The following is a 26,635-nucleotide window of genomic DNA, read 5'->3' on the forward strand; positions in this document are numbered from 1 at the left end:
CAGGCGCGTGCCCCCAGGGCCTGTCCCAGCCGCCCCTCCCAGCACTGCTCCACCTTGCCGCAGCCATGACAAGGGACATCCCCTGCCAGCCCATGACGCTGCCAGACGAGCTGGCGGCTCGGTCCCACCGGTGAGGAGGTGAGGTCCCACCTCGACAAGCCGCTGAGGCCCGCAGCCCACCTTCACCGAGCGAGCAGGCAGCACGGATGCTTCTGCAGCCAGCAGCTTCGTGGCCCTTTTGTTGGGCTGTATGGGGAAAACCAGAAGCCCTGCCTGGGGGGGGGCACAAGCAGAGGACAGAGCAGTGCGTGACAGCTCTAGGGAGAGACACCGCTCAGATGCCTCAGGGAACCAGCTCCTTGAACAACCAGTCCCCCGGAAAGGCAGCTTGGAGCAGACCAGCGGTGATCTTCGTGCAGGGCCTGGTAGCCTGTCCCTTCCCCAGAAGGGTGGGAACATGGAAAGAGGAACCCCTGGGCACTGCAGGGCTCGTGTGATGAGCCCTGGCACCCTTGGCTGAGGGCAGGGAGGGAAGGATGTTGTGTGCCTGGGTCACAGCAGCCAGGAGCCAGGTAACAGCATGGCCCGGGAGCACGTGGGCGAGGTGGAAACACCCCAAGCATGACTTGGGTCTGTGTCCTAGATTAAGTCCTCCTCCGGCCCAGTGTGCATTCACATTTCAGCCACTGGTGCAGCCAAGCCAGCCCACACACCTGCTGCAGGGGGGAATCAAGGCCAACAAGAGTGTTGGATTCACAGCATCACGGTGCCCAGGCCTAGAGCAGCACCCGAAGTCACTTCATTTGGGTTTGAGCCCTGTCTCCAGCAGCCACCTGCCTGTCTACAGACCACTACAGCTCCCCTCCCTTGGCAAGTGTTAAAATCCCACCACTTGCCTTCCTTGCTGCAACCCCAGCACCTGCATAAACTGCATAAATGAAATGGGCTTAAAAAATAAAATACAGCATTTGCATCTCATTGTCCCCTTCAGATGTGTTCCTGCTCACAGCATCCCATTACCAGCCTTGCATCTCTGCAGGAAATGAGGACTGAAAAAGAAACTGGACTCTGGCCCCAGCCTGCCACTGCCTGTCCCCATGCATGGGGAAAGGACTTCTCTGGTGGGGACACACCGTGGTGTCCCCAGCTCCTCACATGGGTACCGGTGTGAGGTGTCACCACGCATCGCACCCCAGCCCTACAGTGATGGTCACTGCACTGGCCCCAAGCCACATACTTGTGGCAGTGAGGGGAAGTTCAAGGTTCTCGTTTCCCTCTCCTAAGCTCAGCAGACACCACAGCCACAACCACAGCAGCCTTCAGCCAGACACAGACCTGGCAGCAAAACAGAGACCGCTGTCGGTCAGGAGCCTGACACCCATGGGTGCAGGGTCCCCACAGTGAGCAGAGCCTGAGAAACCAGCAGCAGGGTCCCAGCCCGAGCACACAAGCAAACCCCTGCGCAGCACAGCGCTCCTCACACACACCAGGCACCCAGCTGGGGGTGCCACCACCCTCCGGGGACCTCACCATGGAGAGGCATCAGGGAGCACTGCAAGGGGCACCATGGAGGGGATCCTCCTACCCCACCCCAGGGGGCACCACCCAGGGACACCCGTACCCCACAGCCCACCTCTTCCAGCACTGTGCTTCCTCCTACAGCCTCTTGCAGAGCCGCCCCAGCCCTCCACCCCACCTATTGGGGCACAGCAAGGCCCATCAGGGACACCACAGCCTCAGGGCAGGGTCTCCCAGCCGTGGTCCTAGGTGTCTGCCTCCAGATGTGGCAGGCCCAGAGATGCTAGAAACGTCCAACCGAGAGCCCAGACCATCAGCAAATTCCCCACAAAAACACAAATCCAAACTGAAGCCAATCTGCAACCCAGGCCCGGCAAAGGCAGCCAGGGTCAGGCACAGCCTGGAGACCTTCCGGCAGGTCTAGGGATGAGACAGGCCCAAGGTCAGGCTGGGAACCCAACCTACAGGTCAGGGTCTGGATGACCAAGGCTTCATCCAAAGACCAGCACACCCCCAAGGCAGCTCAGGCAAGGATCAGTGCCCCTGGCTGAGCTTAAATGGAGCCCCTGTGGGTGGGGGTCCCAGCTGGGGCCGGTTGGGGCCACCAAAGCCCATTAGTGGCCTTATGCAGCTCCTGCCCCCACCCAGCACCCCTGCAGCCCCCAGCCTGCAGCTCGCAGGGGGCTTTGGGCAGCTCACCTGGCCCCGCGGACCCTCCGCTAGCACCGGGTGCCTGGGGGGTGCTGGGGTGAGCAGCAGCAGCTCGCTGAGGGCCCATTTGTGGAGGCTGCTCCGTGGACACCCCATGAGCACAGAGCAGACGGGAGGTGCATTTGCGGCATATGTGTCTATCGCCCTCCCCCAGTGCTGAGCCCCCCTTGCTTTGGGGGACACCCATCTGGTCCCGGTGCCCTGCCGTGGAAACAGCTTTCCTGGAAAGCCTGAGTGCTGAATCTTCCCAGCAGCGAGGGCACGTCAGGTCTCCAGCAGCCGCCGCCGCCCCTTCCCCACTCGGTTTTTAGCAGTGACAGGGCCACGCAGTTGGTCACAGGCTGGACAAGCTCTGCGGGGCTGCATCGCCATCGTGGCCAGACACAACCCGGGGTGTCCCCAAGGGGGCACCTCCCCGAATGAGGCACACCCTGAGGGCTCTTCATCCTCTTCCCTATTTTAGGGACCAAACAGAGCCAAAAGCTTGGTGCAAAGCCAGCCAGAAGGAGCAGGGCTTGCACCAGAACAAGCGTGGGGCTGGGACCAAACATCCCCAGCCAAGCCCCTGCCCAATTTCATCTCGTGGTGTGCTGGGTGCCACTGGGTGCTGTGCGTCCCCCTCGGCTTGTGGCTGCGTTTCCGCAGCGGAGAATTGCTGGTGCTGGTGCCTCCCGCCCAGGCTGAGAGCTTCTGAGATCAGAGATGCTCTTACACGAAACCCAACTATTAACGCCGGCTTTTAAAGGCCAGACTGAAGTTCCGAGGGAATAAAGTTCAATTTTCCATAGATCTAATTTGAAACCATTTTAATGCTCATTAAGATAGAGAGACTCAAGCGGATTGTGCAGGCTGGAAGACAAGGAGAGGGAAAAAAGTTATTATTGACATTTCGGTTTAGGTCTTCGTTCTACCCAGAACTCCCCGCTTCTGCCCAGCGGCTTTGAGTAACGCGATTGTTAGGGTCGGAATTGCGGTTCTGATGTCCTTTTTATTACCGGAATAAAAAACAACCCTGAAGGCCTCGCCTGAAATCAGCCTAACGGCCTCGGCAGCCATGGAAAGCTGGGAGCTGCAGGGTCCCCTGGGCAGTGCTGCCGGGTGCCGGCTGCTGGGGTGACCCCGCAGAGCCCTGGGCAGCGCCCGGCTCCTGGGACGCGTATGGGATGAGCCCCAAAGGGGGGTGGTTTTGTTTTGGGGGTTTTGTTGTTTGTTGCTTTGTTTTTGGGGGTTGCTTTTCTGTTTTTGGGGTTGTTTTTTGCTTTTGTTCTTTTTTTGGCCGCTGGGGTGGAAATGCCGGCTTGGGTGCTGGTGGGCTTTTGGGGCTGTCCCGGGGCTGCTCTCGCTGCCGTTCGCCCCGGAGCCTGCTGAGGGCAGCAAACCCCCAGGCAGCGCTAGCGCCCGGCCGCGGGCTGTGCAGGATGAGGCCCGGCCCGGCTTTTTGGGGAAAGCCCCGGAGGGTGAAGATCCCCACAAAGCAAAGCCGAGCCCCTGGAAAACCCCGGCAGCCCCAGCAGCCCCATCCTGGGTTGGGTTTTGCCTTGGGGTCCCCCATTGCCGCCACCTATCGTGGTCTGTTGGGGAGCACTGGGTGGTGCTGGGTGCGTCCCGGCCCATTCCCAGGGCTGGATCCGTCCCCAGTGCCTGCCCCGCAGCCGAGCCCCACAGCTCGCCTCCAACAGCAGCAGGCACAGCGAACTGTAACAACGGCTCTTGTAGGAACACGCACGTGTCCTTGTTTCCCCTTTGGTGCTGGCCCTGTGAGTGGAAATCCTCCTGCTTTAGGAAAAAAAAACAAATACGGGCTTTGACCCATTTTGACCTCAAAAAGGACCAGCGAGATCTGTGTTTTGGCAAAGGAGAGCAAGAAGGCATTGGAGCACCATCGGCGCACAGAGCAGCTGCAGCAACCCCTGCGAGCAGCGGCCAGGGCTGGCCCCAGCTCCGGGAACAGCCCCGGCTGTGGCTCGGGGAGTCCCTGGAGCCCCCCAGTCCTACCCCAGGGGAGGCTGCTCCAGCAGAGGGGAATCGCAGCGTGAGACCCGCAGCTGAGACCTGGAACAGGCACAAAGCGCCGGGCCGGGTCCCACGCGGCGCTGTGCTAAAGGCGCTTGGCAATGCGGATTGATGCGCTTCCCCAGATTTAGCCGCGCGGCACTGCACTTAGAGGCGCTGGTACAGCCAGGGAAAGGAACACGAGCATCTTCCTGCTCCACATTTAGCTCTTCATTGATTTTCCAGCTGCGGGCAGCAGTCGCTGTCCCAGTGCTCACATCGCCCGTTAAAGACACCACAGAAACGAGAGGAAAACGAGGCAGCATTGTGATTTTGATGAAGACGACTAAAAGCTGTGACTGGCAATTTCTGGAAGGAAAATTTGTCCCTCTTAGTGTGGGGACCGGGCTACATTAATCGTGAGTGGCTCAGAGACACCAAGGGCACCCAGCTGCTCATGTGTCCAGGTCGCAGCAGCACCCCCAGCTCACTCTGGCAGCACCGTGACCAGCAGGAGGGACCTGGGGTCCTCAACTGGGGCTCATCCCTGCGTAGGTAAAGGCAAAACCAGGTTCAAAATCCCCCCGCCCGTGCTGGCCGCCCACCCGCCGTGCCCGGTGCTGACTCAGCGGCGCACGCCCTGTGTAAACGCCCGCCAGCTGCTGCCCCGGCCGCTGTTTGCTCAGGCTGCGCCGCTCTGTTTGCCTTGCGGGGATCACGACGCAGGGAGATGGCCTTTCGGCCGCCGGCAAATGGGGCAGGGCGGCCCCGGCAGCTGGGGGAGACCCTCCCCGTTTCAGGGCTAAAACCTGCCCAAGGTGCCTCCAGCATCTCAGCTCCTGCGCTCCCCGGCCCCAGAAGCAGCAACTCATCAGCAAGACCCCAATTAAATCCTGCACGGAGCTCGAGGAGCCACAGAAAAATGCACCCGCCGCAGCGTAACCCGGCTGCCACACAGCCAGGAAAATTATTTATTATCTTTTCCTTGCAACAGAGATACAGGGAAAAAAAGCACCCACCCACCCCAGGTGCAAACAGCAGCAGCTGCAGCTTCCACGTAGGAATCTATGTACATCACAGTGTAAAGTCCATCGGAAAAAAAAATTCCATCCAAGTCTTAAAAAACTCCCCAAGGATGACCTAAAACCAGGAACCAGAAAAAGTGGTTGAGAAAATAGGTTGGGCCCCTCCCTCTCACTATAAAATATATATAATTTCTAAGGCGACATTTCACAAAACCAGAAGCGAGCTTCCTAAAGAGTCTGAGCTGACAGCCGACGGCACCGTGCGGGCACGGCTCGCGTCGACATGAAAACCTCCACCCACCCCGCGGCCTCAGTGGTCGGCATAGTCCTTGGTCTCCACGCCGGTCTCGTTGAGCACCGTGGTCCTCATGATGGCCTCAGTGACCGCGTAGGGGTCGCAGTTGGCCGCCGGCCGCCGGTCCTCGAAGTAGCCGAAGCCGTCCTGGCCCACCTGGCGCGGGATGCGGATGCTGGCGCCTCGGTTGGCCACGCCGGCGGAGAACTCGAAGATGTTGGAGGTCTCGTGGTGGCCGGTGAGCCGCCGGGAGTTGTCCCTGCCGCCCCGCGGGTCGTAGACGCAGATGTGGTAGTCGTGCCGCTTGCTCAGCTTCTCGATGGCCGCTTCGATGTGTCTGTGGGGGACAAGGACAGGGTCAGGTTTGGCACAGGGACCAGCAGAGCCCAGGGGCACTCTCAGGCCACCACACATGGCAACGTGCTTTTAAAATCAGTCACTCCCCCCGGCTCGGCGCGTGGCCCCAACCCTCCCGCGTGCAGCCCAGGGCTCCCCCAGGGACTCACTTGAGACCCCCGTCCCTCCGCATCTCCTCGGTGCTGTAGTTGGTGTGGCAGCCAGCCCCGTTCCAGTTGCCCGTCATCGGTTTGGGGTCCAGAGTGGCCACCACCCCGAAGTCCTCGCAGACGCGGTGCAGGATGAAGCGAGCCATCCAGAGGTGATCGCCCATCTCGATGCCTTCGCACGGACCCACTTGAAATTCCCACTGGAAGGGGAGAGTAGATGTGTTGGGGGGACGGGAGAGATTTGTGCCTCAGCTGTGGGGCAGCTCATGTCCCTGTCACCCCCCCGCAAGAGCTGCCAGCGTGGGGAATGGCTGAGCTTTATAATTCACCCATCAGGAATCAGCGACCAGATGGGGAGCATTGAGTTAAGCAGCAGGACAGCTTTTGCACGCCAAAAAAAAAAGGGAATAAACTGCTCACAACGAAGGAGAGAAAATCGGAGGGCTTTTCTCAAAATGGAAGTAAACAAGTATCACGCCCTGCTCCAAGGCTGGCGCTCGAGCTGCTGGCATGTAAGATCCTCCTGCAAGTTGGGCACGGGACTAAAGATGTCCCCACGAGTCCTTCCTGGGGACAGGGTTGCGCCACCCTTGGTGACTAAGCTGGGATGACGCATCCGCAGCTGCTGGCACGGCCCGGCCGGAGCGCGGGGTGCTGGGGGCAGCCGAGGAGGACCCTGAAAAGATCAGGGCAAACAGCAGGGGCTTTAAAAGCCTGTCTCAGCCCCGCTGCTGATAAACCCCCGCTTATCAGCGGGAGAATCAAATTGCCGTCGGCCAGTCTGGCCGCCTGCATAAAGCAATCAGAGGCTCCCTTGTGTCAACTCCTAAAAAACCCAAATCCCCTCCAACCACCCCAAGGCTGTGTCCTACAAGAGGTTCCCAGCACTTAGGGCAGAGGAGCAGGACGCAGACACCCTCAGCTCCACTTGCTGCTCCCGCAGCCCACCCTGGCTCACGCTGATGCTGTGCTGGGCACCGCAGGGTTGGCTCAGCCCCACTGACCGCTTTCCATCACTGGGGACCCAACAGCAGAGAAGCCCCAAGGAGAAATGGGGAGCACAAGTCTGGGAGAAGCAGACCTGGAGCATCCTCGTGGTCAGCACCTCTGAGCCCCACGGGCACCTACCTGGGAGGGCATCACCTCCGCGTTGGTGCCACAGATCTTCACCCCCGCGTAGAGACAAGCCTTGTAGTGGGACTCCACGATGTCCCGCCCGTACACCTTGTCCGCTCCAACCCCACAGTAATAGGGGCCTGGGAAGGAAACAGAAGGCACCACACAAATAAGGCTTTGGGGAGGAACGGCAGTGTGCCCCCACCACCCCCAGGCAATGGGACCAGCATCGGCTGCAGAGGATTTACGGAGATCAAATGGGGATCCGTGGCGCATCGGGCCACCAACCCCAACTCAGGGGAGCAGTGAGCGACCATCTGTGCAACCTGGGCCTTATCTCTGCAGCTCAACAGGACTTGTAACGCCAACTGGGAGGCAGCCAGGAGATAAGGAGAGCTTGGCTGGGTCTGCCCCGGGGCACCCCATTGACCCTCTGAGCACTTCAAGCTCTGGAGATTGTTCTGCCAACAGCTGGCATTGTTCGTGCCCAGAACAGTCAGCTGGCTGTGGTTTCACAGCGCTCTTCCTCATTCACGCAGATCAGAGGAAGAAGATATCTTCTCCCCGCTTAGGGGAAAGGAGATGTTGCAAACAGCCCGTCCCTGCGACGCGAAGAAGTCGGGTTGGGAAACCCCTGGCCCTCTCCCAGGAGGTGCTCAGCCTCGTGCGCTGCAGCGCCCGGCCGGTCCTTTCACCAACAGCCGCGGGGAGATTTTTCCGGCCGAGTTCTCCAGCCCTTGACAAACAAGTCGTGCAGCCCAGAGCTGTTTGTGCAATGGGCTCCGGCGGGAGCGGCGCTGCCGGCCGGCTCACGTGAGCCACGGGGCAGTCGGCAAAACAGCTCCAGCCCTCCTTCTCCTGGCTCCCACAAGGGGAAACGTGCCCGAGCACCAGCAGTGGGATGGGATGGGGATAGGATGGGATGCTGCCCCGGTAGGGACATCAGCAGCAGCATCCCCCGGTGAGCATTCGGGCTGGGGCTCGCAGGAAGGCACTTACCCTGCGGGCCGGGGAAGCCGTTGTCGGGCCAGCCGTAGGGGTGGCCGTTGATGCCCAGCAGCGTGTACTCCTGCTCCATCCCGAACCAGGGGTGGCTGTCCTTCACCAGGTCCATGACTTTCTTGCAGGTGTGCCTCAGGTTGGTCTCTGCGGGCAGGGAGGTCCCGGTCAGACCCACGCCGCGGGCATGCGTCCACCGTGCTCAGCTCCATCCCACTCAAGTCTCAGCCACCTCCCAGAGCATTTCCCGCAGAAGCCTCAGGGAAAGCGGTGAGCGAATCCCCCTTCCTGCAGGGCCTTCTGCTCACCAGGTTCCTCCTTGCAGAGCCACTGCATGCCCACAGCATCAGGCCACAGGCCCAGGAGGTTTCATTAAACTACCCCCAAAACCACTGCCTCCGCCCCATGTCTTCCTCCCGAGACATCAGGACACATCCCCAGCCCCGTCCCCGGGGCACCCGGCACATCTAGGAGCAGGGACTGACCACCTCCCACCACTTCTCTGCTCCCATCCCCAGCTTATTCCTCATCTCCCTCCAGCCCCGTGGTTTTGGGAGCAGCTGGGCTGGCTCAGGAGCAGGACAACGTGTCACACGAGGTCCTTAATGGCAATGCAGCCCCGCTCCGGGAGGAGCTGGAGGGCTGGAAGCTGCCGGCTCCAGCACCCAGAGCTGGCTTTAAGCCTTGCTCCGGCAGAGGCAGCACTGCCGGGCAAGGATCCCAACCCAAACCCTTCCCCCCAGGCATCCCCTCCTCCATCCTGGGCTTTATCAGATGGACAGACAGATACCGGGACTGCAGACTTCTGCCCTTGGCGATAAGCCCTTGCGTTTGCAAAAGGACGCCCCAAGCCACGCCAGCACCTTCGCATTCCTTTCCTGCGGCCATCAACAAGGCGAGCAGCCACCAAGCCGGCGCATTACAGCGAGCTGCTGTTCCCCTCCCCGAGCGCTTTGAACACCGCTTCTCACCTACAGTTTCCCCTTATTTACAAGCCTGAGCACTGATGCTTTGCACGGCCCCGCGGGGCTGGGCGTGCTCAGGATTAAACCCTGGGCCACCCCGTGCCACCTATCCGCACGGGAGCAGGACGGCAGCCGCCTCTCGCTGCTCTGCTCCTCGCCCTTCGCAGCAGCTGCTGCAACAGGTCCCTGCACGCACCCGCCTCTGCCAGTGCTCGCATTTCGGAGCCTTAGGCCAAGAGCTCAGCGCAGGTTGGCGAGGAGCAGCGTCAGTGCCAGCGGTCTTCTTGGAGAGAGGCACCCCGAGTTATAGCGGGGTGGCTGGGATTAGTAGTTATTAACGATACCGGTGCTCACCTGCAGGCTTCCTGTTGTACTTGAGCACTTCGCACAGCACCAGCTTGTTGGGGTCCAGGCAAAAAGGGTCCCTGAACATGCAGACGGGCACCAGGAACATGTCGCTGTTGGAGCCCTCCGCCTGCGCTGTGCTGGAGCCATCAAAATTCCACTCGGGGACATCTGTGGGGTGGGAGAGGGACAAAGGGGAGAGCGGGGTTGGGAGGAGGTATCTCACGTACGGATAGCGCGAGGTGCTGCTGGCTTAGACCCGGCATGGAGCACACAAGAGGGCACCAAGCGCCGTGCCATGACAGCCACCGAGGTTTTCATGCACAACCCTGAGCAGCGGTGCATTCACCCACCCCAGTGCCATCGGGGCGCAGGCAGGATCAGCCCCGGAGCTTTTCCTCCCCGCCGGCCACCCTCTGCCAACGCCTGGCGCGCACCGCGCTGGGTGCCAGCCCGGCTCCACGCCTGTTTGCCCGGTGGACAGGGGCGAGGATCTCACGTTCCCCTTCCCACCCAGCGCTGATGACAGATTACAGATTAGGCAAACGGCAGCCTCGCAGCCGGATATTTACACTGCCACTTTATATAACCCCGTGAGACGGCTGCAGCGGGTATCACCGGTGCCACGCAACCAAGGAAGGCGAGCACTGCCTCCCACCGCCCGAAGCGCCCCAAAACTTTATCCCGGCGATGCTCGGCGCCGTCAGGAGGGAGCGGCGGCGGCGTTACCTTCGATGCTCTTGGGCTCCTTGTCGAGGGTCCTGCTCTTGCAGCGCACGCCCTCGCCGCTGCCGTCGATCCAGACGTAGGTGACCTGCACCTGCCCGCCCTGGGGCAGCCGCATGTACTGCTCCCGCACCAGCTTGTTCAGCCTGGAGCTGTGCGACACCGACATGGCGACGGCCCTGCGGGACGGGAGCGCGCCGTCACCCCGCCGCCCCTCTTCCCCTTCTTTTGCCCCTCTTCCCCCCTTGCCCTCTCTTACTTTCCAGCCGGCCCCTCCGCCAAAGCGCCCCCCCGCTGTCCGTCACCCCCAGCCGGTCCCCTCGCTCCCCGTGTCCCCCCCCCTCCAAATGCCCCCCCCCCCCCCCCCCCAAATCTCCCCGCCGTGCTCGGCGCTGCACCCGCAGCGCTGCCGCCCCCCGCGGGACTCGAACCCGCGGCCCCGCCGCTCACCGGCCCCGGCGCTGCCCCCGGCCGCGCCCGCCGCGCTTTATAGGCGGGGGGGGGGCGGCGCGGGGGCGGCTCCGCCCGGGGGGGGCGGCACCGAGCGGGGACCCGGCCCCTGCCGGGAAGGCGGGCAGGGCCGGGGGGTGCTTTGGGGGGGTGCTCCGGGGTGTGGGAGGTGCTCGGGGGGCGGGGGGCGCTGGGTGAGGAGCCGTGGGGCGCAGAACGGCCCCGGGACCACCGAGTGCAGCCCCCGGTTCTGCTCAGCACCCCCCCAAACCAGCCCCTGTGTCTTGGAGCTTTGTCCAAACGCTCCTTGAGCTCCAGCAGCCCGGTGCCGTGCCCACGTCCCCGGGCAGCCTGTGCCAGCCCCGGACCACCTGTGGGTGCAGAACCTCTCCCTAACACCACCCTGACCACCCCTGTCCCAGCTCCGTGCCGTCCCCTCGGGTCCTGTCGCTGTCCCCAGGGAGCAGAGCTCAGCGCCTGCCCCTCCGCTCCTCACCCATCTTCCCCTCCGGAGCCCTCGCCATCCCCCTAGCATTCCCTTGGGTGCTCTCTGACAGCTCTACGTCCTTAAAAATAACGCATCCTGTTTATTCAAACTCTTTTCTACCACCTCCCTTCTGGCAGTTTGTTTCTGTAGGGTCGTCCCGACGGCATTTTGCCCCACAGCCCCGCTCCAGGGCAGGAGGCTGTGACAGAGGGCCCCGGTGGGTGCCACGCTCCTCCCCGGCCCCCCCAGGACCATACCCCCCAGGAATCCTGTCCTGCCCCTTGCATGGACAAACCATTGTGCTAAAACACAATATTCTACATTTTCAAGCACTAGAGAGTCGTTAAGGACCTTCAGAAGCAAAACCCGCCCGCCTGCAGCAGTGGCTCTGCTCCGACTCGCAGTCAGCTGCAAGAACCCAGCAAACAGGTGGGAGCTGGAGCCGACTGCTCCAATACAGCGGCGACTTCCAGCTATCGAGCTGAAACCAAATCTCAATTAGATTAATCAAACAGGCCGCTGCCGTTTTACTTCGCCGAAGATACGGCGTTGCAGGGCTCCCCGTTGTCCCGGCAGGCAGAACAAAACCGCCCCAGCGCACCGACGGCACGAGCGCGGCCGCGGCGCAAACAGCCAGCGCTGGCAGCTCACGGGCGTTATCTCAAATCCCGATAGTGTTTTTTGGGGGGAGGAGGGGAAGGATTTCAAATAAACCCCCAAAAGTCCCAGCTGCCAGAGCTGCAGGAGCACACCACAACCCCATACTCTTCCTTGTTTTTCTATTTTAAAAGAGGAGAAAATGCTTTAAAACATGCCCGGGCTCCGAAGCAGTGCGGGGCTTTGCTACCTCAGGCAGATTCATGCTTTCGGCTGTCTGACTCACCCCCAGGAATGTTTCTGTGCAAAACAGTGAAACATCTCCATGCCACCAGGGCAGCTAAAAAGCCCTCTTGCAGCAAACCCTCCCCTGCGCGTCCTCGCCGGGCACCCACCCGCAGCTCTGGTTTTCTTCTGGAGGTGTTTTGCTCCCGCAGGCAGATAAACAACCAGGAAGGCACACAAAAGCATCTGCGATTGCACAAGCACCAGGAAATGAGATCGACAGACACAGAGGCAAAACCTAATTAGCAATTTTGGTCCCCAGGTTGTGACATCAGCGGCACCTGGACGTCACCCGCCCCGCCACTGGTGCTGCCCCGGGGGAAGGAGGTCAGCGCCCAGGGATGTGCCCGAGGTTACCCGAGCGGCGGTGGCAGAGGGCACGGGGCTCCTCGGTGTCACCCTCCGTGCTGGGTGACACGCAGGGACTTTGTGCAGGAGCCCCTCAAAGCACGCGGCTCCGAACCAGCCACCTCCCTCGGCGGGGTGCTTTGGGGACACATCCATAAATCTGGCTGCGAAGCCCAAACGTTTCCTCGTTCCTGGCTGGAAATTGTCACGAACAGGGCGGCAGCCCAGGAGGAAGCGTGTGCCTGGGTGTGCGGCCCAGGCGGGGTCCCGGAGGTGTTCCCGAGGCGGCTGCGTGGCCGTGGGCGTGCTGGCCGTGTCACTGCTCCCCTGCCCACGCTGGGCTGCGCCAAGGCTCCCGCACGGGAACTGGAGCCCACGGGGGATGCAAGGGGCTGGTGCTGCGCTTCCACGGCTGGGGGCGAGGAGGAAGAACCCACAGCCCCCATCCTGGGAAAACAACACAAACCTGGCCCCAGGAGCAGCCAGCACTGAGCCCCCCACATGTTGCATGGGTCTAACACAGTGGTGATGCTTTCAGGTGAGCTGTGCAATGCCAGGGTTCAGCCAAGGTCCACGCGTCCTCACTTTATGCCCAACAAAAGCTCTGGTTTTCCCTCCTGAATGTGCCCAGAAACACCCCAAAAGTGCATACACAGCAAGCTCAAAAATACAGAGAAACAGAACAAAACGCCAACTGCACTAAAGTCCAGTAGTAACTGTATGGTTCAGGGAGGAAAACTCATTTTTGGGCAGCTGGAAGTGCCGAGCACCAAAATAGTTGCAGGGGTAATCCCCGGTAATCCCTTCCCTGGTCAAAGCCCAGCCAGGCAGGGCAAACAGGGCGCGTTTATGGCTTGGGGCAGCAGGGACGGCTCCAGCCTGCAAGCGCAGGGTCCCACGCCTGCCCCAAACACCGCCAACGGGGCAGCTCACCAAATATTTGATGGATACCACAGCGTTGTTTAGCCACAAAAGCCTGCTAGGGATTTTAGCAAGGTATTCCTGCCATACAGTGTTAACGCCTGGTTATTTGCATTTTGCTGTCCACCCTGGGATCAAGTCTTATCTCACCACGGTCTAATTCCAGCCATTTCCATAGCATAAACTCGACGGTACGCTAATAGCAACGAGCACAATTCCGACCTGGATCCCTGAGACTCTTAAACCACCTTTTACCCTCCAGCCAACGAGCTCTGGGCTCTTTGCAAACAGCGGGCTCCTGCCCGCCCGCTCCGCGACAGGCACAGCAAACATCAGCCACCGCCGGGCGAGGGATGCGTGAGCCGCCCAAGGTCAGCGCGCCGGAGGGATAGAGGCAGGAGCAGGGATGTCCTTGTGTCTGTGAACGGTCACACATTAAATCTCCGGAGGACTTTGCAGAAGACTGTTTGGGGAGGGTTTTCTCCAGCTAGAGGACTGCAGGAGGAGCAGATCCCTGGTATGGACGAGCCATCACCTCCCTCATGGTGGTTGTGAAGCTCGGAGGTGAGCACGGGCTTGGCAGGGGTCGCCCCCGGCTCCATGCTGAGCCCCCTCACCAGCACCTGGGTTTTGGGTCAAGCTGCAGTCAGCAACCCCTGGGGAGCTCTGGCCGAGGCTGAAACTCTTCCAGGTTTTATCTCCCTGACTTTGAGGCTTTATCAGCCTGAGCGTTTCCCAGCCTTGCCAAGATACACCAAAGATATTATTAAAGCCTTTGCTTTATTAACAATAAAAGCCTTAGCAAATTTTCCAGGTTGAAAAACTTCAGGAACACAACACGCTCTACCAAGAATGGGTTAAACAGATACAAGCTGGGGTGACTTTGGGCAAAGGACCCATCGCTGCCCACACCTTCCCCAGCCACAAGCAGCGGGGTGGGCACCTGGGGCTGGGGGTGCTGCAGCCTTGGGCAGTGCTCAGCCCCCCCAGCGCCCAGACACAGCACAAAGCAGAGCTAGCAGGACGGAGAATTGGGTTTTTATTCAAAATTATCCTCCAGGAATCAGGGCGCTGCTCTGAAATGAGGGGTGCCCTGGTTTCATGGGTGAAATCTCCAAAGCACCGCCTGCAGCCCCAGGCAGGAGCGCTGCCTCTGCCCGCTCCAAACAGCACGTGCTGCTCTGTCCCCTGCCCAAACTGTTTGACGGGGAGATTAGAGGGAAGGCAAAGAGCAGGGTCGGCGTGGGGGAGCCCGGCACAAACACCATAAAGGGATTAGAGGGCAGGGGGCTGGGGGTGTGCGGGGATTTTCCTGCGCACCACTGGGGAAGGGGCGGATATCTACAGGTAGGGAAACACGAGGGGGATGCTGCGGGATGCTGGAGGTGGGTGTGCGCTCCCCAGCAGGTTTGCAATAACTTCCTGGGGCTGCTGCTGGGACGTGGCAGGATGCGGCCAGGGTGGGCCAGGTCAGCCCCGAAGGGTTTAGCAGGGGTGAGCCCGCTCTGGTGCTGAGGGACACGGCTGATCCGGCTGTCCCGTGGAGCTCACCCTGTTTGTGTGGCTGTGCTGCGGCACCACGCACGAGCATCGCTGGGCGATGTCTCCTTGGAGGGGTGAAGCAGCATTTCTGCCTCCGCCACACACTCACTTTTACACTTTTCCTACAAAACATCTGAAGTGACAGTTTGCATTCACAGTTAACACACATTTAAGCAACACAAATCTCGTTATGCCTGGATGTTTGCACCCAAACCACTTTCTCTTCATTCAAGCAGCAGTTACACCTTTTCCTATACACAAACGCGCACACACATACACAGATAACTCCTTAGATAACTCACAGATAACTCTGTCGCACCAAAGCACAACTGGGCAACCCACCGTCCCAACTCAAATGGCACTTTGGCAGCCACCAGCCCTATTCTGGTAGCCCAGCTCCCAGCCTGGGCTCTCCCTGGGTCCATGAGCCTCCTGCTCAGGCTCACCCCAACTCACTCTCACCCTGATGGAAATTGAGAGACCCCAAATTGGGATTTTCCCACTTTTCCTCTCGTCAAGCCCTGCTCTGAACCAAGCAAGGATGGATTTTGACCAGGTCCATGCTGTCCTACAAGCTCCAAGTGCAGGCAAGGGCTAATTTTGGCACGGGATGAGCCTCTCCATCTCCAGATACGTGCTTTCTCTGGCACCAGCTGGATGCCAGCACAGCCAAGCCGTGTCCCTTCCCTGTGCATTGTCCGGGCTGGCTGGGGCAGCTCCGTGCCCAGCAGGTTTTGGAGGATGCCCTCCAACCGCAGGTGACCAGGAGATAACGCCTTGCAACACCGACTGACTGCGATGAGCCAGAGATGTGCTCAAGATCGCAGCAGGACCCAACTGCAGAGGCAGCGATTCATCACCAGCCTCACGTGAGTGAGTCAGCCTGTGAGAGCCCCGGCTCCCACCCCTCACGCTGGGGGTGGTTTGCAGGAAGCTTCTGTAGATGGTTTTGGGGCTTGTTTCCAGCTCCAGGGACACGCGGGCACTTGTTTCAGTAGGGTTGCTCCCAACAGGACGCAGAGCTTTTGCAAAGTCCCCGGGGCCCCTGCAAAGCCGCTGGCTCCTCCAGCCCGGGTGCCTGGAACAAACCCAACCGCCCTCCTTCAGCAGCATTTTTTTTTTTTTTTGAATTTTCCTTTTTAATCCTACGGCAGTGACTTTAGGCTAAAGGGAAAGAAACTGGAGGAAAAAGGCAGACATGGCACTGGCACAGCCTCAGAGAGCTGAGGTGACAGGGTCTGGTCTCCAGCAGAACATGGGGAGTTGCACGTTGCCGACACGGGGAACACGAAGCAGCACCGAGCCTGGTCGATAGCTGAACACGAGCTGGGGGCTCGCCCAGATCCCAGCTTTTTCTGCAGGGATGGGACCACCGCTGCCCTGTAAAAACATCCCCAGCATACATAACCATGTTTTATTTTTATTATTATTATTTTTAAACCATCGGCATTCATTTTAGCAAAACCAAACCTCAAGGCTCACCAAAACCCCCGTAACAACGAAGTTCTCTGAGCACAGCTGCCAAACAAGCACGTTAACCCTCTATACCCCACTTTAGTTATGATCAACAGCAAGCAACGCACCCAAGCACAAGGGTGAGTAGCACCCGCAGCCTCCTCGCCCAGCTGCCTTCCCAGCCCGTATCCTGTTTGGCAACCCAAATTTACAGCCTTACACAGATGCAAAGCTTTTTCACTTCCCTCGCCGCTTGCGCTGAGCCTTTGCTGATGTCAGCCCCTGCACTCACAGCAGCGTGACTTGGTTTGCCAGGGTCGGGGACGGACAGACTTCAAGAGAAAACAGGAGCAGGTATTTAGTTGCTGTTTTTGGTGGTGGTGGTGTTGACCCCAAAATGGTGCTTTTCTCTGCAGAAGTAACATTATCTCTTTGCAACTACGTGATTTCAGGAGCTGGATTTTTTTTTTTCCGTAAAGTTAATTAAGCACTTTAAAGGCACTTCTTGCAGCCTGTAGGATTTGGCCTTAGATACACAGAACCTTGAGGAGGTGCCCCGTAGTGCTCTGAGGCCATTAGTGCAGCAGGGGAGAAATTTCTTTGGCAAAAGCTTTATTTTATTTCTTCTTACCACTGAAGGCCACCTCACTGCAGCCCTTTGCACAAACACGTTGCTTTTGCCAAAAGTTGGCTTTGAATTAGCCCGGAGGAAAGCAGCCTGGTGTGCATGAGTGCTTTGGGCTTGTGGGCGTTGAACCTGCCCAGGCTGCAGCTCGCTTCTTGTGGGGTGCCCGCCCTGCCCAATTTAAAACAAACGTGCCAACCCTACAAACTCCCTTGTTCTAGGGGAAAAGGCTCACTAAGAACTTTATTTTGGCCTGGTTCAGCCCATTTTACAAGCAGTTGTGTTTGAAAGGCGTTTCTGTTGTTCCCTAGCACAGCGTCTCCATCCACGTTGGCTTTATTCCCAACGGGAGATGCTGCTGGTGCAGGTTTGCTTTGCTGCAATAGCAGCGCTTGGCCCGGAGCTCCCTGCCCCCTTGGGTGCCCATCCTATGCCTTCAGCCCAAAATTCCCCTGATCACTATGAAGCCCAAAGTGAAGCCTATTCCATCGCCCAAACCTTGGGAGCACTGCCCAGCATCACCCAAGGGCACGCTGGTGACGCAGCCATCAGTTGCCGCCTGCCTTTCGGGACTTCTGCTGCTGGAGCACACGGCACAAGTTATGGTGCCCGTGCACTTACCCCAACCTGGCTGATTAGCAGCACGTTGCATTTCCAGCTGCAAGGGAGCAGAGCAGGCAGCATCACTGCTCCCTCTCCTCCTTCGGTGCCTGCACGGCCGTTGCGTTGCCTCCTGCCCAGCCGTAGCGGGGCTCTGCAGTGAATCACTCCTCGATTCCACCTCCAGCTGCTGGCTCAGTAATTGCTCCTGGCTCACAAGCACCAAAGACAAACGGTCCAGGACCGGCCAGGCTCTGTAACAGGCTGCGTGCCTCCAAGCCTAATTACTGGTGTCATTTTGTGCTGTGCATGCGTTCAAGCTGCTGCTGAAATGGGTGCTGCCTTCTCGTGCTGGGTCTAAAGCTACAGGGCCACAAGGTATCAGGGTAAGTCACCAAAAAACTTCAAACCCTCCATGTCCTTCTCTGCCCCTTGCAGCCAGACCCCACCACCGCTCCCTGCCCCCCCTGCTAATGACCCCATGGAGCAGCCCCTGGGGAGCTCGACCATGCTGCTGCACCAGGAGCGGCCCATCTCCTTCTGCATCCTCCCTGCCCCAGACCTGGGGACGTCCCAAATCATCTTCATGGGGCTTTGGCCCCATCCTGCCTTGAACACATACGTCCCCTTCCAGCTCCCCTGCCCTCCCTGCACCGCTTGTGAAGGAGCAGAGCAGGGCACCAGCGACAGTCCCCAGGGTACCGCCAGCTGAGCCCCACCAGCACCCCCCACAACCCTCCCCACATCGCCACCTCTGCAAAAAGCCAAAATAACACCACATGCAGCCCTTACCAAGCTGAGCCCAGGGCTAGCACCATGACAGCTGAGTCCTGCAGCCCTTCATAGCCCCCGGCACCATCAGGATCCCTGCTCCCTCTCCCCAGCTTTGTGCCCTGGGGCAGCACCTCCCACCCCCAGCTGTGGGACATGATCGCCCTCATCCCACACCTGCCCCAGCTGCCTGAGGTTTGCTGCAGCCTTCAGGAGTGGGGGATGTCGGGGAAGGGTGCTGGGTGGCTGGGACGTGATGATCTGGGGGGCTAAAACACAGAGCTTTGGGACTTTTGGAAGCTCCACTGTTGATTCTTCATCACTAGAAGGAACAAAGGATGGGTGGATGGATGGAGCTGCGTGTGGATGGACAGATGGATGGAAGGAAGGAAGGATGGAAGGAACGAAGGATGGATGGATGGATGGATGGATGGATGGATGGATGGATGGATGGATGGATAGAGCTGCATGTGTGGGTTTATGGCCCCAAACTCAAGCCTTACGCGTTGTTGCTGGGGTGTTCCCACATCCTTTTTTTCCTCCTCCTGTGTGAACCCTGTGAATTCAGCTCTTCACTTCAAACCCCCCCGCTGTCCATCCCCAGGACAGGTGACAACCCTCAGCAGTCAGGCAGGGAGGGAAGCCGAGGCACAGCACACTGGGGTCTCGCAGCCGGCTGGAGGAGGTGTGTGGTTCTTTGGTTTTTCCTCCTTGAAAATAGGAGCCTGCCTCCAGTCTCACACAATGCTGTTCTCCTTCCTCTGCTTTCCTTTCCTGCTGCCCTGAGCTCTGTTTTCCCAGCTGTGTGGGTGCAGGAGCAGGGATGAGATTGCACTGATGGGGGATGCCCTTGCCTGATCCTCAGTGCAGGCAAGCAGCCACACACCTGCCCCACAACCCAGGCTTCCCCGTGCTGATGCTCGGAGGGGACATCCCTGTGTTCCAGGGACCTGTGGGCACCGATGGTGGCACTGATAGTTTTGACTAATCCTTTTTAGCTGGACTGGGTTTGGAAAGGCTTCACAATGAGGAGAAAATAAATGTTGTCTTCTTCTAGGGGCCACCAGCGAGCATTCCTTTCCCAGCAGGTGTGGATCTGGGTGGGTTTTGTCTTAGTTCTGGTGAGGTCTCCCCAGCCTGGTGGACACCACGAGCCAGCTCGGCGTGTGGCTGGGCAGCGGGACAGGATTCAGTGAATGGCTTTTGTTAACCAGAAATGGTGCCAGGGACATCTAAAGGCCACTCTCCACACAAATCCCTCTTGTAAACATTTCTTCCACATAAGCACCCGTTGGCGATCAGCCCCAAAGTGCTCAGAGCCCTCTCACCAGGACCGCAGCTTTGGGCCCAGCTTTGTTTGTGTTGGAAGCAGCAGAAGGCACTGCAAAGCTCCCTGTTTGCAGGGCTCGAGGGACACACAGCATTTAAGTCTCTTGCCCCTGGCTCCATGCAATCACCCCCAATGCCCAGTCTGCAGATTTTCCATTTTCTGTTTTGTGTTCAGAAATAAACTTGAAAAAGCACCTCATTCCCTCCTGGAACACCCCTAATTAGTGATGAGAGCAGAGACTGCAACCCCTGCAACTGTTCTAAAGCTGATTTAGTGATTTACAGCCCCAGCTCTTGGTTTCTGAGCTGCTGGAAGAGGAAGCAAGCTTTCACAACAGCACCAAGCCAAGACAGCATCCAGTAAATGCCGTGGCGGGGATGAGCTGGGCTTTGGCATGGTGTGTTCATCCAGGCTGTGGTTGTGCGTTATCATCTCACAAACAGGAAGCCTGCTTGCAAGTCAACTACTAAAAATGTGGGGAAGCGGCCATCGGCGCTGCCGGGTGAGCAGGTTCTGGCAGCGCTGGTTGCCCACGCGCCAGCTCGGAGCTGCTGGGCTCCTAACGCAACGCAGGCAGCATGTCCCAGCCCCGTGTGGCAGGCGAGGCCAAGGGCTTTCCCCAGCCCACGTCAGCAGTGTCCTTCCTCCCACTGTGCCTGCCGGGATGGCGCAGGAGGGCTCCCACGTCACGGGAACACCTCACTGTGGCTCGTCGTGGGCTGGCACCGTTTAACGTGCTGATGGGCTGGTATCTCCCCAGGGGAGGGAGGGGTTGATGGAAAACTGGGGAGTCTGCGGAATGAAGTGTTTGCACCTGAAGCGACTGCCTTCTGCTGAAAACTTCGCTGTTTGGCTCTCCAGGGCAGAGCCCATCTGTAGCAACCCCGCTCCCATGCACACACTTTGCTGCTGCAGCACCACGCATTGCAAACCTCAGTGCAATGTGCCATACAACACAGCATACAAGGCGAAACCATGCAATCAAACTGCAATGCAAACCTCAGCACCATGCTGAGCACCGTGCTTTGCAAAGACTGACACATGGTTTGGGTTTGGTGTCAGCTGGGAAGAAACCACTGGTTTAATCCAGAGGTTAAACTCAGCTGCACTGTGGAAAGGCACCATCCACCCATGCTCCAAGACGTTTCTGTGGTTTTTAGTGCTTTAGCAAACTCCTCACCCACTTTGCTGTGCTGCTCAGTGAGCCTAAATACAAAAAGATAAATTAAAGGCTGGTGGATCTGCATGGGACCAGGGTCTCTATGCCTCCAGGTTGTACAGAGGGACTTGGTGCCATGGTGGTTTTCTGGGCTTGGGTTCACCAGGGCTTGTCCAGAAGACCATCATGCTCTACAGAAAATCAGCAGTGGTGCTCCAGTCAGCCTTTTGTTCTTGTGCCCACCTTTTACCCTTGAGTGCAAGGACTCCAAAGCTGTGCTGAGCACGGGAAGGTTGTTTGGAGGATGAGGGATGCTGAAACAAGACCGCCTGCAGCGGGCTCCAGGCCTGAACTCAGCTAAAAGCCACCACAGAACTGCCTGTGGCTGTTCGTTGAATGGTCAAAAGGATTTGGGAGACCAGTAATAGGATTACAGAGCCTGCTCCTTTGGTCACCACTGTTCACATGAGCTCAGTCAGTAACTGAACCCTTTACACTGTTCATCCTGGCCCAGTGATGCTCTGCCATGTGCACAGGGAGTAGGACCTGATAGCTCTTCCCTGCCTTAAAAAAAACAAAAATAAAAACAAAACAATACAAAAAAAACCACGATTGTTAATCACAAGCTGCTTCTGTGCACGTTTAACAAATGGCCTTATGAGAGGTTCATGCCGGGGCCAGTCTGCAAAGACAGGGCTAGAGCAGGCCACTCAGCCGGGCCTGCAAAGGCTGGGCCAGGCAGGGCCGCAGCCTTCACCCAGGGCCACGTCCCAACCTGGACACGGGCGTTCATTGCTGGTCACAGCCTGTCACACTCCTGCTGGGCTTCGGTTCCCCTCTCCCCTTCAGCCCAGCGACGGAGAGTTGGTGGAAGGAAACCCCCATTTGCTGCCCCCAGCCCTTGGCCACATTTCAGGGGTGAAGCAGAGCTCAGAGCTGGGGGGAACCAACATGAGCTTAGACTGGAGTGAAGGAGATGGCATCAAGATCCTGAAACCTGAAAGTGGTAGAAATCAATGGTCTGAAACCATCAGCATCTTCACCTTTGCTCAAAGCTAGAAACAAACGGTGTCTGCCTTGCGAACCAGGTGCCTGGTGCGGCATTTGGGTGAGGCTTCAGATCCGGTAAAGGTGCAGCTATCAAGCAGTGATAACCTACATTTAACTAAGTAATAGTGTGGTTGTGCGCCTCATAAGTGCACGAGCTCATCTCAGAAAGGTGTAAGAATCACCTTAAAACATCAAAAGCTTAAAGGCAGTCTCCTTATAGCAAGTGAATAGGGACCATGATCCCAAAAGATTCCGTAAGATCAAACACGTCTGAAACGGACACAGTACTCGAGAACAGGACACAGTACTCTAGGCCACACCCGGAGCGCTGGGGCCAGCTCTGGGCCCCACAGAACAAGAAAGACCTGGACGTGCTGGAAGGAGCCCAGCAGAGGGCCACCACGATGTAGAAGGGCCTGGAGCCCCTCTACTGCAAGGGGAGGCTGAGAGCTGGGACTGCTCGGCCTGGAGAAGCGGGGGCTCAGGGGGGATCTCATCAACATCTATAAATACCTGAAGGAAGGCGCAACAAAGAGGGAGCCAGGCTCTTTTCCATGGTGCCAAGTGCCAGGACAAGCATCATAGACTATCCCAAGTTGGAAGGGACCCACAAGGATTGTCGAGTCCAACTCCAAGAGGCGCTGGGCAGAAACTGGAACACAAGAGATTCCCCTGGTCATCAGGGAGCATTTATTCGCTGTGCAGGTGATGGAGCACTGTCACAGGTTGCTCAGAGAGCTTGTGGAGTCCCCTCCTTGGAGATCTTCTAAAGGCACCTGGATGTGGTCCTGGGCACCCTGCTCGGGATGGCCCTGCTGGAGCAGGGGTTGAACCAGAGGGACCCAGTCGTGCTGTGATTATGTGAAATGGGATGCTTTCACTGCAGTTACCAAATACTAACAGCTCAAACCCAGAAAAGAGGATTTGTGATCATGCTTATGGTGGAGTTGGGTTTTTAAATGTAGGATGAGATAGAGTCACATGCAAGACTGCAGATATGTTTTGGTGCCCAAGCATTGGCTGTAGCTGTACTTGCCTGAACAGCTGCTGGTATTCAAGCCAGCTGTCCTGGCTGAATTACTGACTGCCAGTTCATTAAGAGCAGGAAGGTGAATGTTGACCAGGAAAGCATTTTGCATCAAAATTATTCAAGCTATGCTCCCTGGTGGAACAAAAAGGGATTATCCTGATGTGGTTCCTCCCCATCACTTGCTCGCCTGGGTTTTGAATATGAGTCTTCAGCTTTCTGTTGGCCACTTTGGCAAATGCTGTGATCGGGGACAGGGAAAGTCACCCTTTCCACAGGCACATACAAATGCCTCCTCATTTATGTATCAGCTCAACACAAAAATATTTCCTCCTTCAAGCAGGAGCCCGAAACCAAGCTGCTGCTCGCTGCCACCCACATGCCCATGCAAGGCAGGACTATGAAGCTTGCCTGGATGTTGCAATAGGACCCATCCAAGAGCAGCATTACTAACAGTAAGGAACAACACCTTCCGTCTGATCACGCAAGGGATTGACTATCATTATAGTCACAAATCAAACTAAGCTGCACAACTCCCCCCTGGAAGGCAGGCAGGCAGGGATTAGCCAAAGAATTAATTAGGAGAGAGAAGCAAAGTTAGAAAATGAGTCTCCTGGTCACTTCTGGGTGCCCTTGGTAGCAGTTTCCAGGATGACTGCATTATTTATTGGGTTCTGCGGGCAGTCAGCTGGCCACAGCTCCGCTGATGGACCAGAAGGGAAGGAGGAGGCATGGAGGCAGATCCAACAGCTGAGACATCCAAATCCAACCTGAAGTGGGGTACTGGGAACCAAAACCTTGATGAAAATTCCAACCACAGCCCGGTTCCTCTTAGGTGATGAGGTCTTGCTCCCTGTTGTCCTGCCAGCAGCAGACACTACAGCATCTTCCACGAAATCCAGACAAAATCGAGATCTCTGTGCCTGGCTTTGCTCATACAGAAAGTAAACTGTGGGCATGATCTGCGGCTGTAGGTTTTCAGTTGAAAGAGGCAAGACAGAAAAAGGAAGGGCAATTAGATGCATTTCAGAGATGGAGAAGTGAAATTTGGATCCAGTCTCATGCTCACAAAGTGTATAGCAAAGCCTAAAAATAAACCCTGAACATTCAAGCCATTGCCTTATACCCAGCCAGCCTCTCCTCTCTCTGCCTCCTTCTTTGCCATGGTTTGCCACCCTATAACAAAAACGTGCTCAAATGTGCAGCTCTGTTTATTCAGCACAACTCTGCTTGGCTGGGTCTGTTTTACAGAGAGGTGAATTGAGCCAGGGCACAGGGAAGGGCTGGAGCACATGACCCTAGGGGAAGTGACGTTACAGCTCTGCCCACTCTTTTAAGTGCTATTTTTGCACCTCACTTTCCATTATGAGTTTGGAGCTGCGGCAGTCAGAGCCTCCAACACTCTCACATCCTCCAGTGTGAAACCCGGTTTAAAAGAAGCCCGCTCCCCCACAAAATTATATACATTTTAAAAGTTATACTGTATTTCTAATCTGCAGAAACCCTGAGCAGCCCAAGAACTGCCGGCTCCTCCACCTCGGCTGACCCAGCAGCCAGCTCAGCAGTTCTGCCCCCACGAGCTCAGGCTCTTCCATTCCCCCTGCTCCTGCAGCAGAGAGCAGCCACTTCCCACCACCCCGAGGGAGAAGCCACTGCCCTGGGGCTGCCATACTCCCAGAGCACAGGCACCCATCTGCATGGCGCGATGGAAGAAGGAGAAGACCATGAAGCACAGTTCCCTGCCGCAAGGTAAAGGTGCCAAGGACGAGAGCAGCCACAGGGCTGGGGGCTGGCCAGGCAACATGCCCGAACAGGACAAGCACGGCCTTTGCGTTCAGGCTCCAGGTTTCTGCACCCTTTACCCAACACTTTTGTTCTCCCTTGCTGCCACTCAGAGGGGGGTGAAGCAAGTTCCTCGCAGGCTTTCAGCCCAGCCTTTGTGGGACAAGGGCAGACTGACGAGAGGGGCGCACACAATCCTGTTCCTGAAGACCTTCCAACAGACTGAGTCCAGATTTCCTACCAGGCTGATGAAGCACCTTTCCCCATCCACACACCTCCGGCCTGTACCCCTTATCCGTGGCTCAATATCTGCCACTTTGTCCTTCCATCTGGAAAGAGAAAATGCATGGGTAAGGGGGAGCCTGGCCCCAGCCCGGTGGTGCATGGGGCTGGGGAGATGCTGGTGCCCAAGGGTGCCTGGACAGGGGGCATTCTGTGGGTGCTGGGACCTGCACCCTCCTCAGCTCCGCGCACACGCAGAACCTCCTCCCCAAAAAGGCACAAAAACATTCACAGTCAGGAATTCACAACACTTTTCACTGGACTTTCTCCTGATTTATGACTTGAGGCGTAAATTCGCTCCCTATTCCCCCCTTGTACCCAGCAGGGCTTGGCTCTTTCAGCACTCTCAAGAAACTCATGTACGAGAGGTCCAACCAGCTGGGGTACAGCCAGGAGCTGTGCATAGTCAGAGCTTCCTTACAGCCCATGGAGCCCCTGCCTGCAGGAACAACCCCTTGGTGTCACTGGGGGAACACAGAGAAACCCCCAGGTCCTGCAATGTTGCCAGGCTGAACTGCTGCTGGTAGCTCTGGGGACCTGGGACAGAAAAAAGGAGGGAGAAGCTCAGGGTTCAGTTCTTCAGCATCTGCCCTCGGGGAGCTCCCAGCTCCCTGCCACACTCACTTGGTGCCCCAGTGTTTGCGGAAGGAGTCAGCAAAGCTCTTCTTAAACTTGTCATTGGCAAACACATAGATCAGGGGATCCAGGCAGGTGTTTGCCATGGTGAAGACCCAGCTGATGTAGTAGGCAACTTCCACTTGGTGCAGAAGCTTGCAAGACATGTCGTAGTACTTCACAACGACGCCTGTGGTCCTGCAGACGTGCAGAGGACCAAAGCAGATGGCAAAAATCACCAGAGACACCGTTATCATCTGCAGAGACCTGTTCTTCATCTTCTTACCTCTGGAGCTTCTCTTGGCTGCTTTAGCAATGGCAGCTGCTAGCAGAGCACCGCAGGTCAAGGAAACAGCAAAGGGCAGGAGGAAAGAGAACACAACCACAACCATGTTGTAGACTAAGTAAACAGAGGACAACTCCGACTGGTGAATATTCAGGCATCTTTCTGAGCCATCAATAACTGAAGTTTTAAGGACGAAGAAAAAAGGGAGCCCTTGGACAAAGAGGAGGAGCCAGACGAACAAGCACAGCTTTCTCAAGAAGGTTTTCTTCTTCCAGAGGGACTTGCTCTTGTACCGAACAACCACAAAGTACCGGTGGATGCAGATGAGCGTCAGGAAATAGATGCTGCCGTACATGTGGGTGCTGTGCAGGAAGACTTCGAGCTGGCAGAGAAATTGGCCAAATGGCCACTGGTTGCCAAGGCTGAGGTAGGAAATCCGGAGTGGAGCAACAGGGATGACGGCGATGTCTGCCAGGACCAGGCTGAACTGGAGGATCATGCCCGAATCCCACTGCTTGATGTGGAAGCAGAAGACCCAGAAGCTCACGCCGTTCAGCAGGATGCAGCCCAGCAGGAGAAGAGTCCCCAGGGCGGGGATGGCGGGGTGCAGCCCCTGGGGCAAGCAGTCCGAGCTGGTGTTCATGAAGGCGAGCGAGGCCAGCAGCTCCTCGGACACCTCCGTGCTGACCTGCAAGGGTTGGGGTGGAAGAGAGAAAGCAGTGAAACCACCCGAGCTCATCTTGCACACAAAGGCTGAGCTGCATCAGAGGCGGGTTTTCAAACACTGTCGCTGAGGCTGAAGATCTGTGGCCAAACAATGACTAT

General features: G+C 57.7%; 2 protein-coding genes and 1 long non-coding RNA gene across 5 annotated transcripts in view; 1 reads left to right on the forward strand and 2 right to left on the reverse strand.

Moving 5' to 3' along the window:
• Window positions 1-5,155: 5,155 nt before the first annotated feature.
• Window positions 5,156-12,074, reverse strand: LOC308180214 (glutamine synthetase). Of its 3 annotated transcripts, none has more exons than XM_080561432.1 (7): window positions 12,019-12,074; window positions 10,202-10,377; window positions 9,482-9,643; window positions 8,163-8,309; window positions 7,176-7,303; window positions 6,048-6,247; window positions 5,156-5,878 (listed from the first exon to the last, which is right to left on the reverse strand). In XM_080561432.1, the coding sequence occupies exons 1-7, from the start codon at window positions 12,057-12,059 to the stop codon at window positions 5,557-5,559; spliced, it is 1,176 nt and encodes a 391-aa protein (XP_080417558.1). In that variant the 5' UTR covers window positions 12,060-12,074; the 3' UTR covers window positions 5,156-5,556. The 3 variants fall into 3 exon arrangements, with proteins under 3 accessions (XP_080417558.1, XP_080417560.1, XP_080417559.1); XM_080561434.1 differs by lacking the exon at window positions 12,019-12,074 and adding an exon at window positions 10,649-10,682; XM_080561433.1 differs by lacking the exon at window positions 12,019-12,074 and adding an exon at window positions 10,630-10,660.
• LOC308180218 lies at window positions 10,762-12,767 on the forward strand. Its single transcript, XR_013940838.1, has 2 exons — window positions 10,762-11,564; window positions 12,280-12,767. It is a non-coding gene; the product is annotated as an uncharacterized lncRNA (long non-coding RNA).
• Window positions 12,768-17,529: 4,762 nt separating this feature from the next.
• The window catches only part of LOC308180215 (P2Y purinoceptor 2-like), a 30,281-nt gene continuing 21,175 nt past the window's right edge, over window positions 17,530-26,635 (reverse strand). The window contains exons 6-7 of the mRNA XM_080561435.1: window positions 18,301-26,498; window positions 17,530-17,871 (exon numbers count right to left, since the gene is read on the reverse strand). Coding sequence (XP_080417561.1) covers window positions 25,530-26,453 — 924 coding nt within the window. The 5' untranslated portion in view covers window positions 26,454-26,498 and the 3' untranslated portion in view covers window positions 17,530-17,871; window positions 18,301-25,529. The remainder of the gene's footprint in view (window positions 17,872-18,300; window positions 26,499-26,635) is intronic.

This window comes from Anser brachyrhynchus (genome assembly GCF_964034855.1).
Source record: "Anser brachyrhynchus genome assembly, chromosome: 19".
In the NCBI taxonomy this organism is placed as follows: domain Eukaryota; kingdom Metazoa; phylum Chordata; class Aves; order Anseriformes; family Anatidae; genus Anser; species Anser brachyrhynchus.

Coding starts and splice junctions, on each gene's coding strand:
- LOC308180214 (XM_080561432.1), bottom strand. CDS start 12,059: ATGGAGATGTTTCACTGTTTTGCACAGAAACATTCCTGGGG. Junction 10,378..12,018: donor GCACAGAAACATTCCTGGGG/GTGAGTCAGACA, acceptor CCCGTCCCGCAG/GGCCGTCGCCATGTCGGTGT. Junction 7,304..8,162: donor CGGCTTCCCCGGCCCGCAGG/GTAAGTGCCTTC, acceptor TTTCCTTCCCAG/GCCCCTATTACTGTGGGGTT.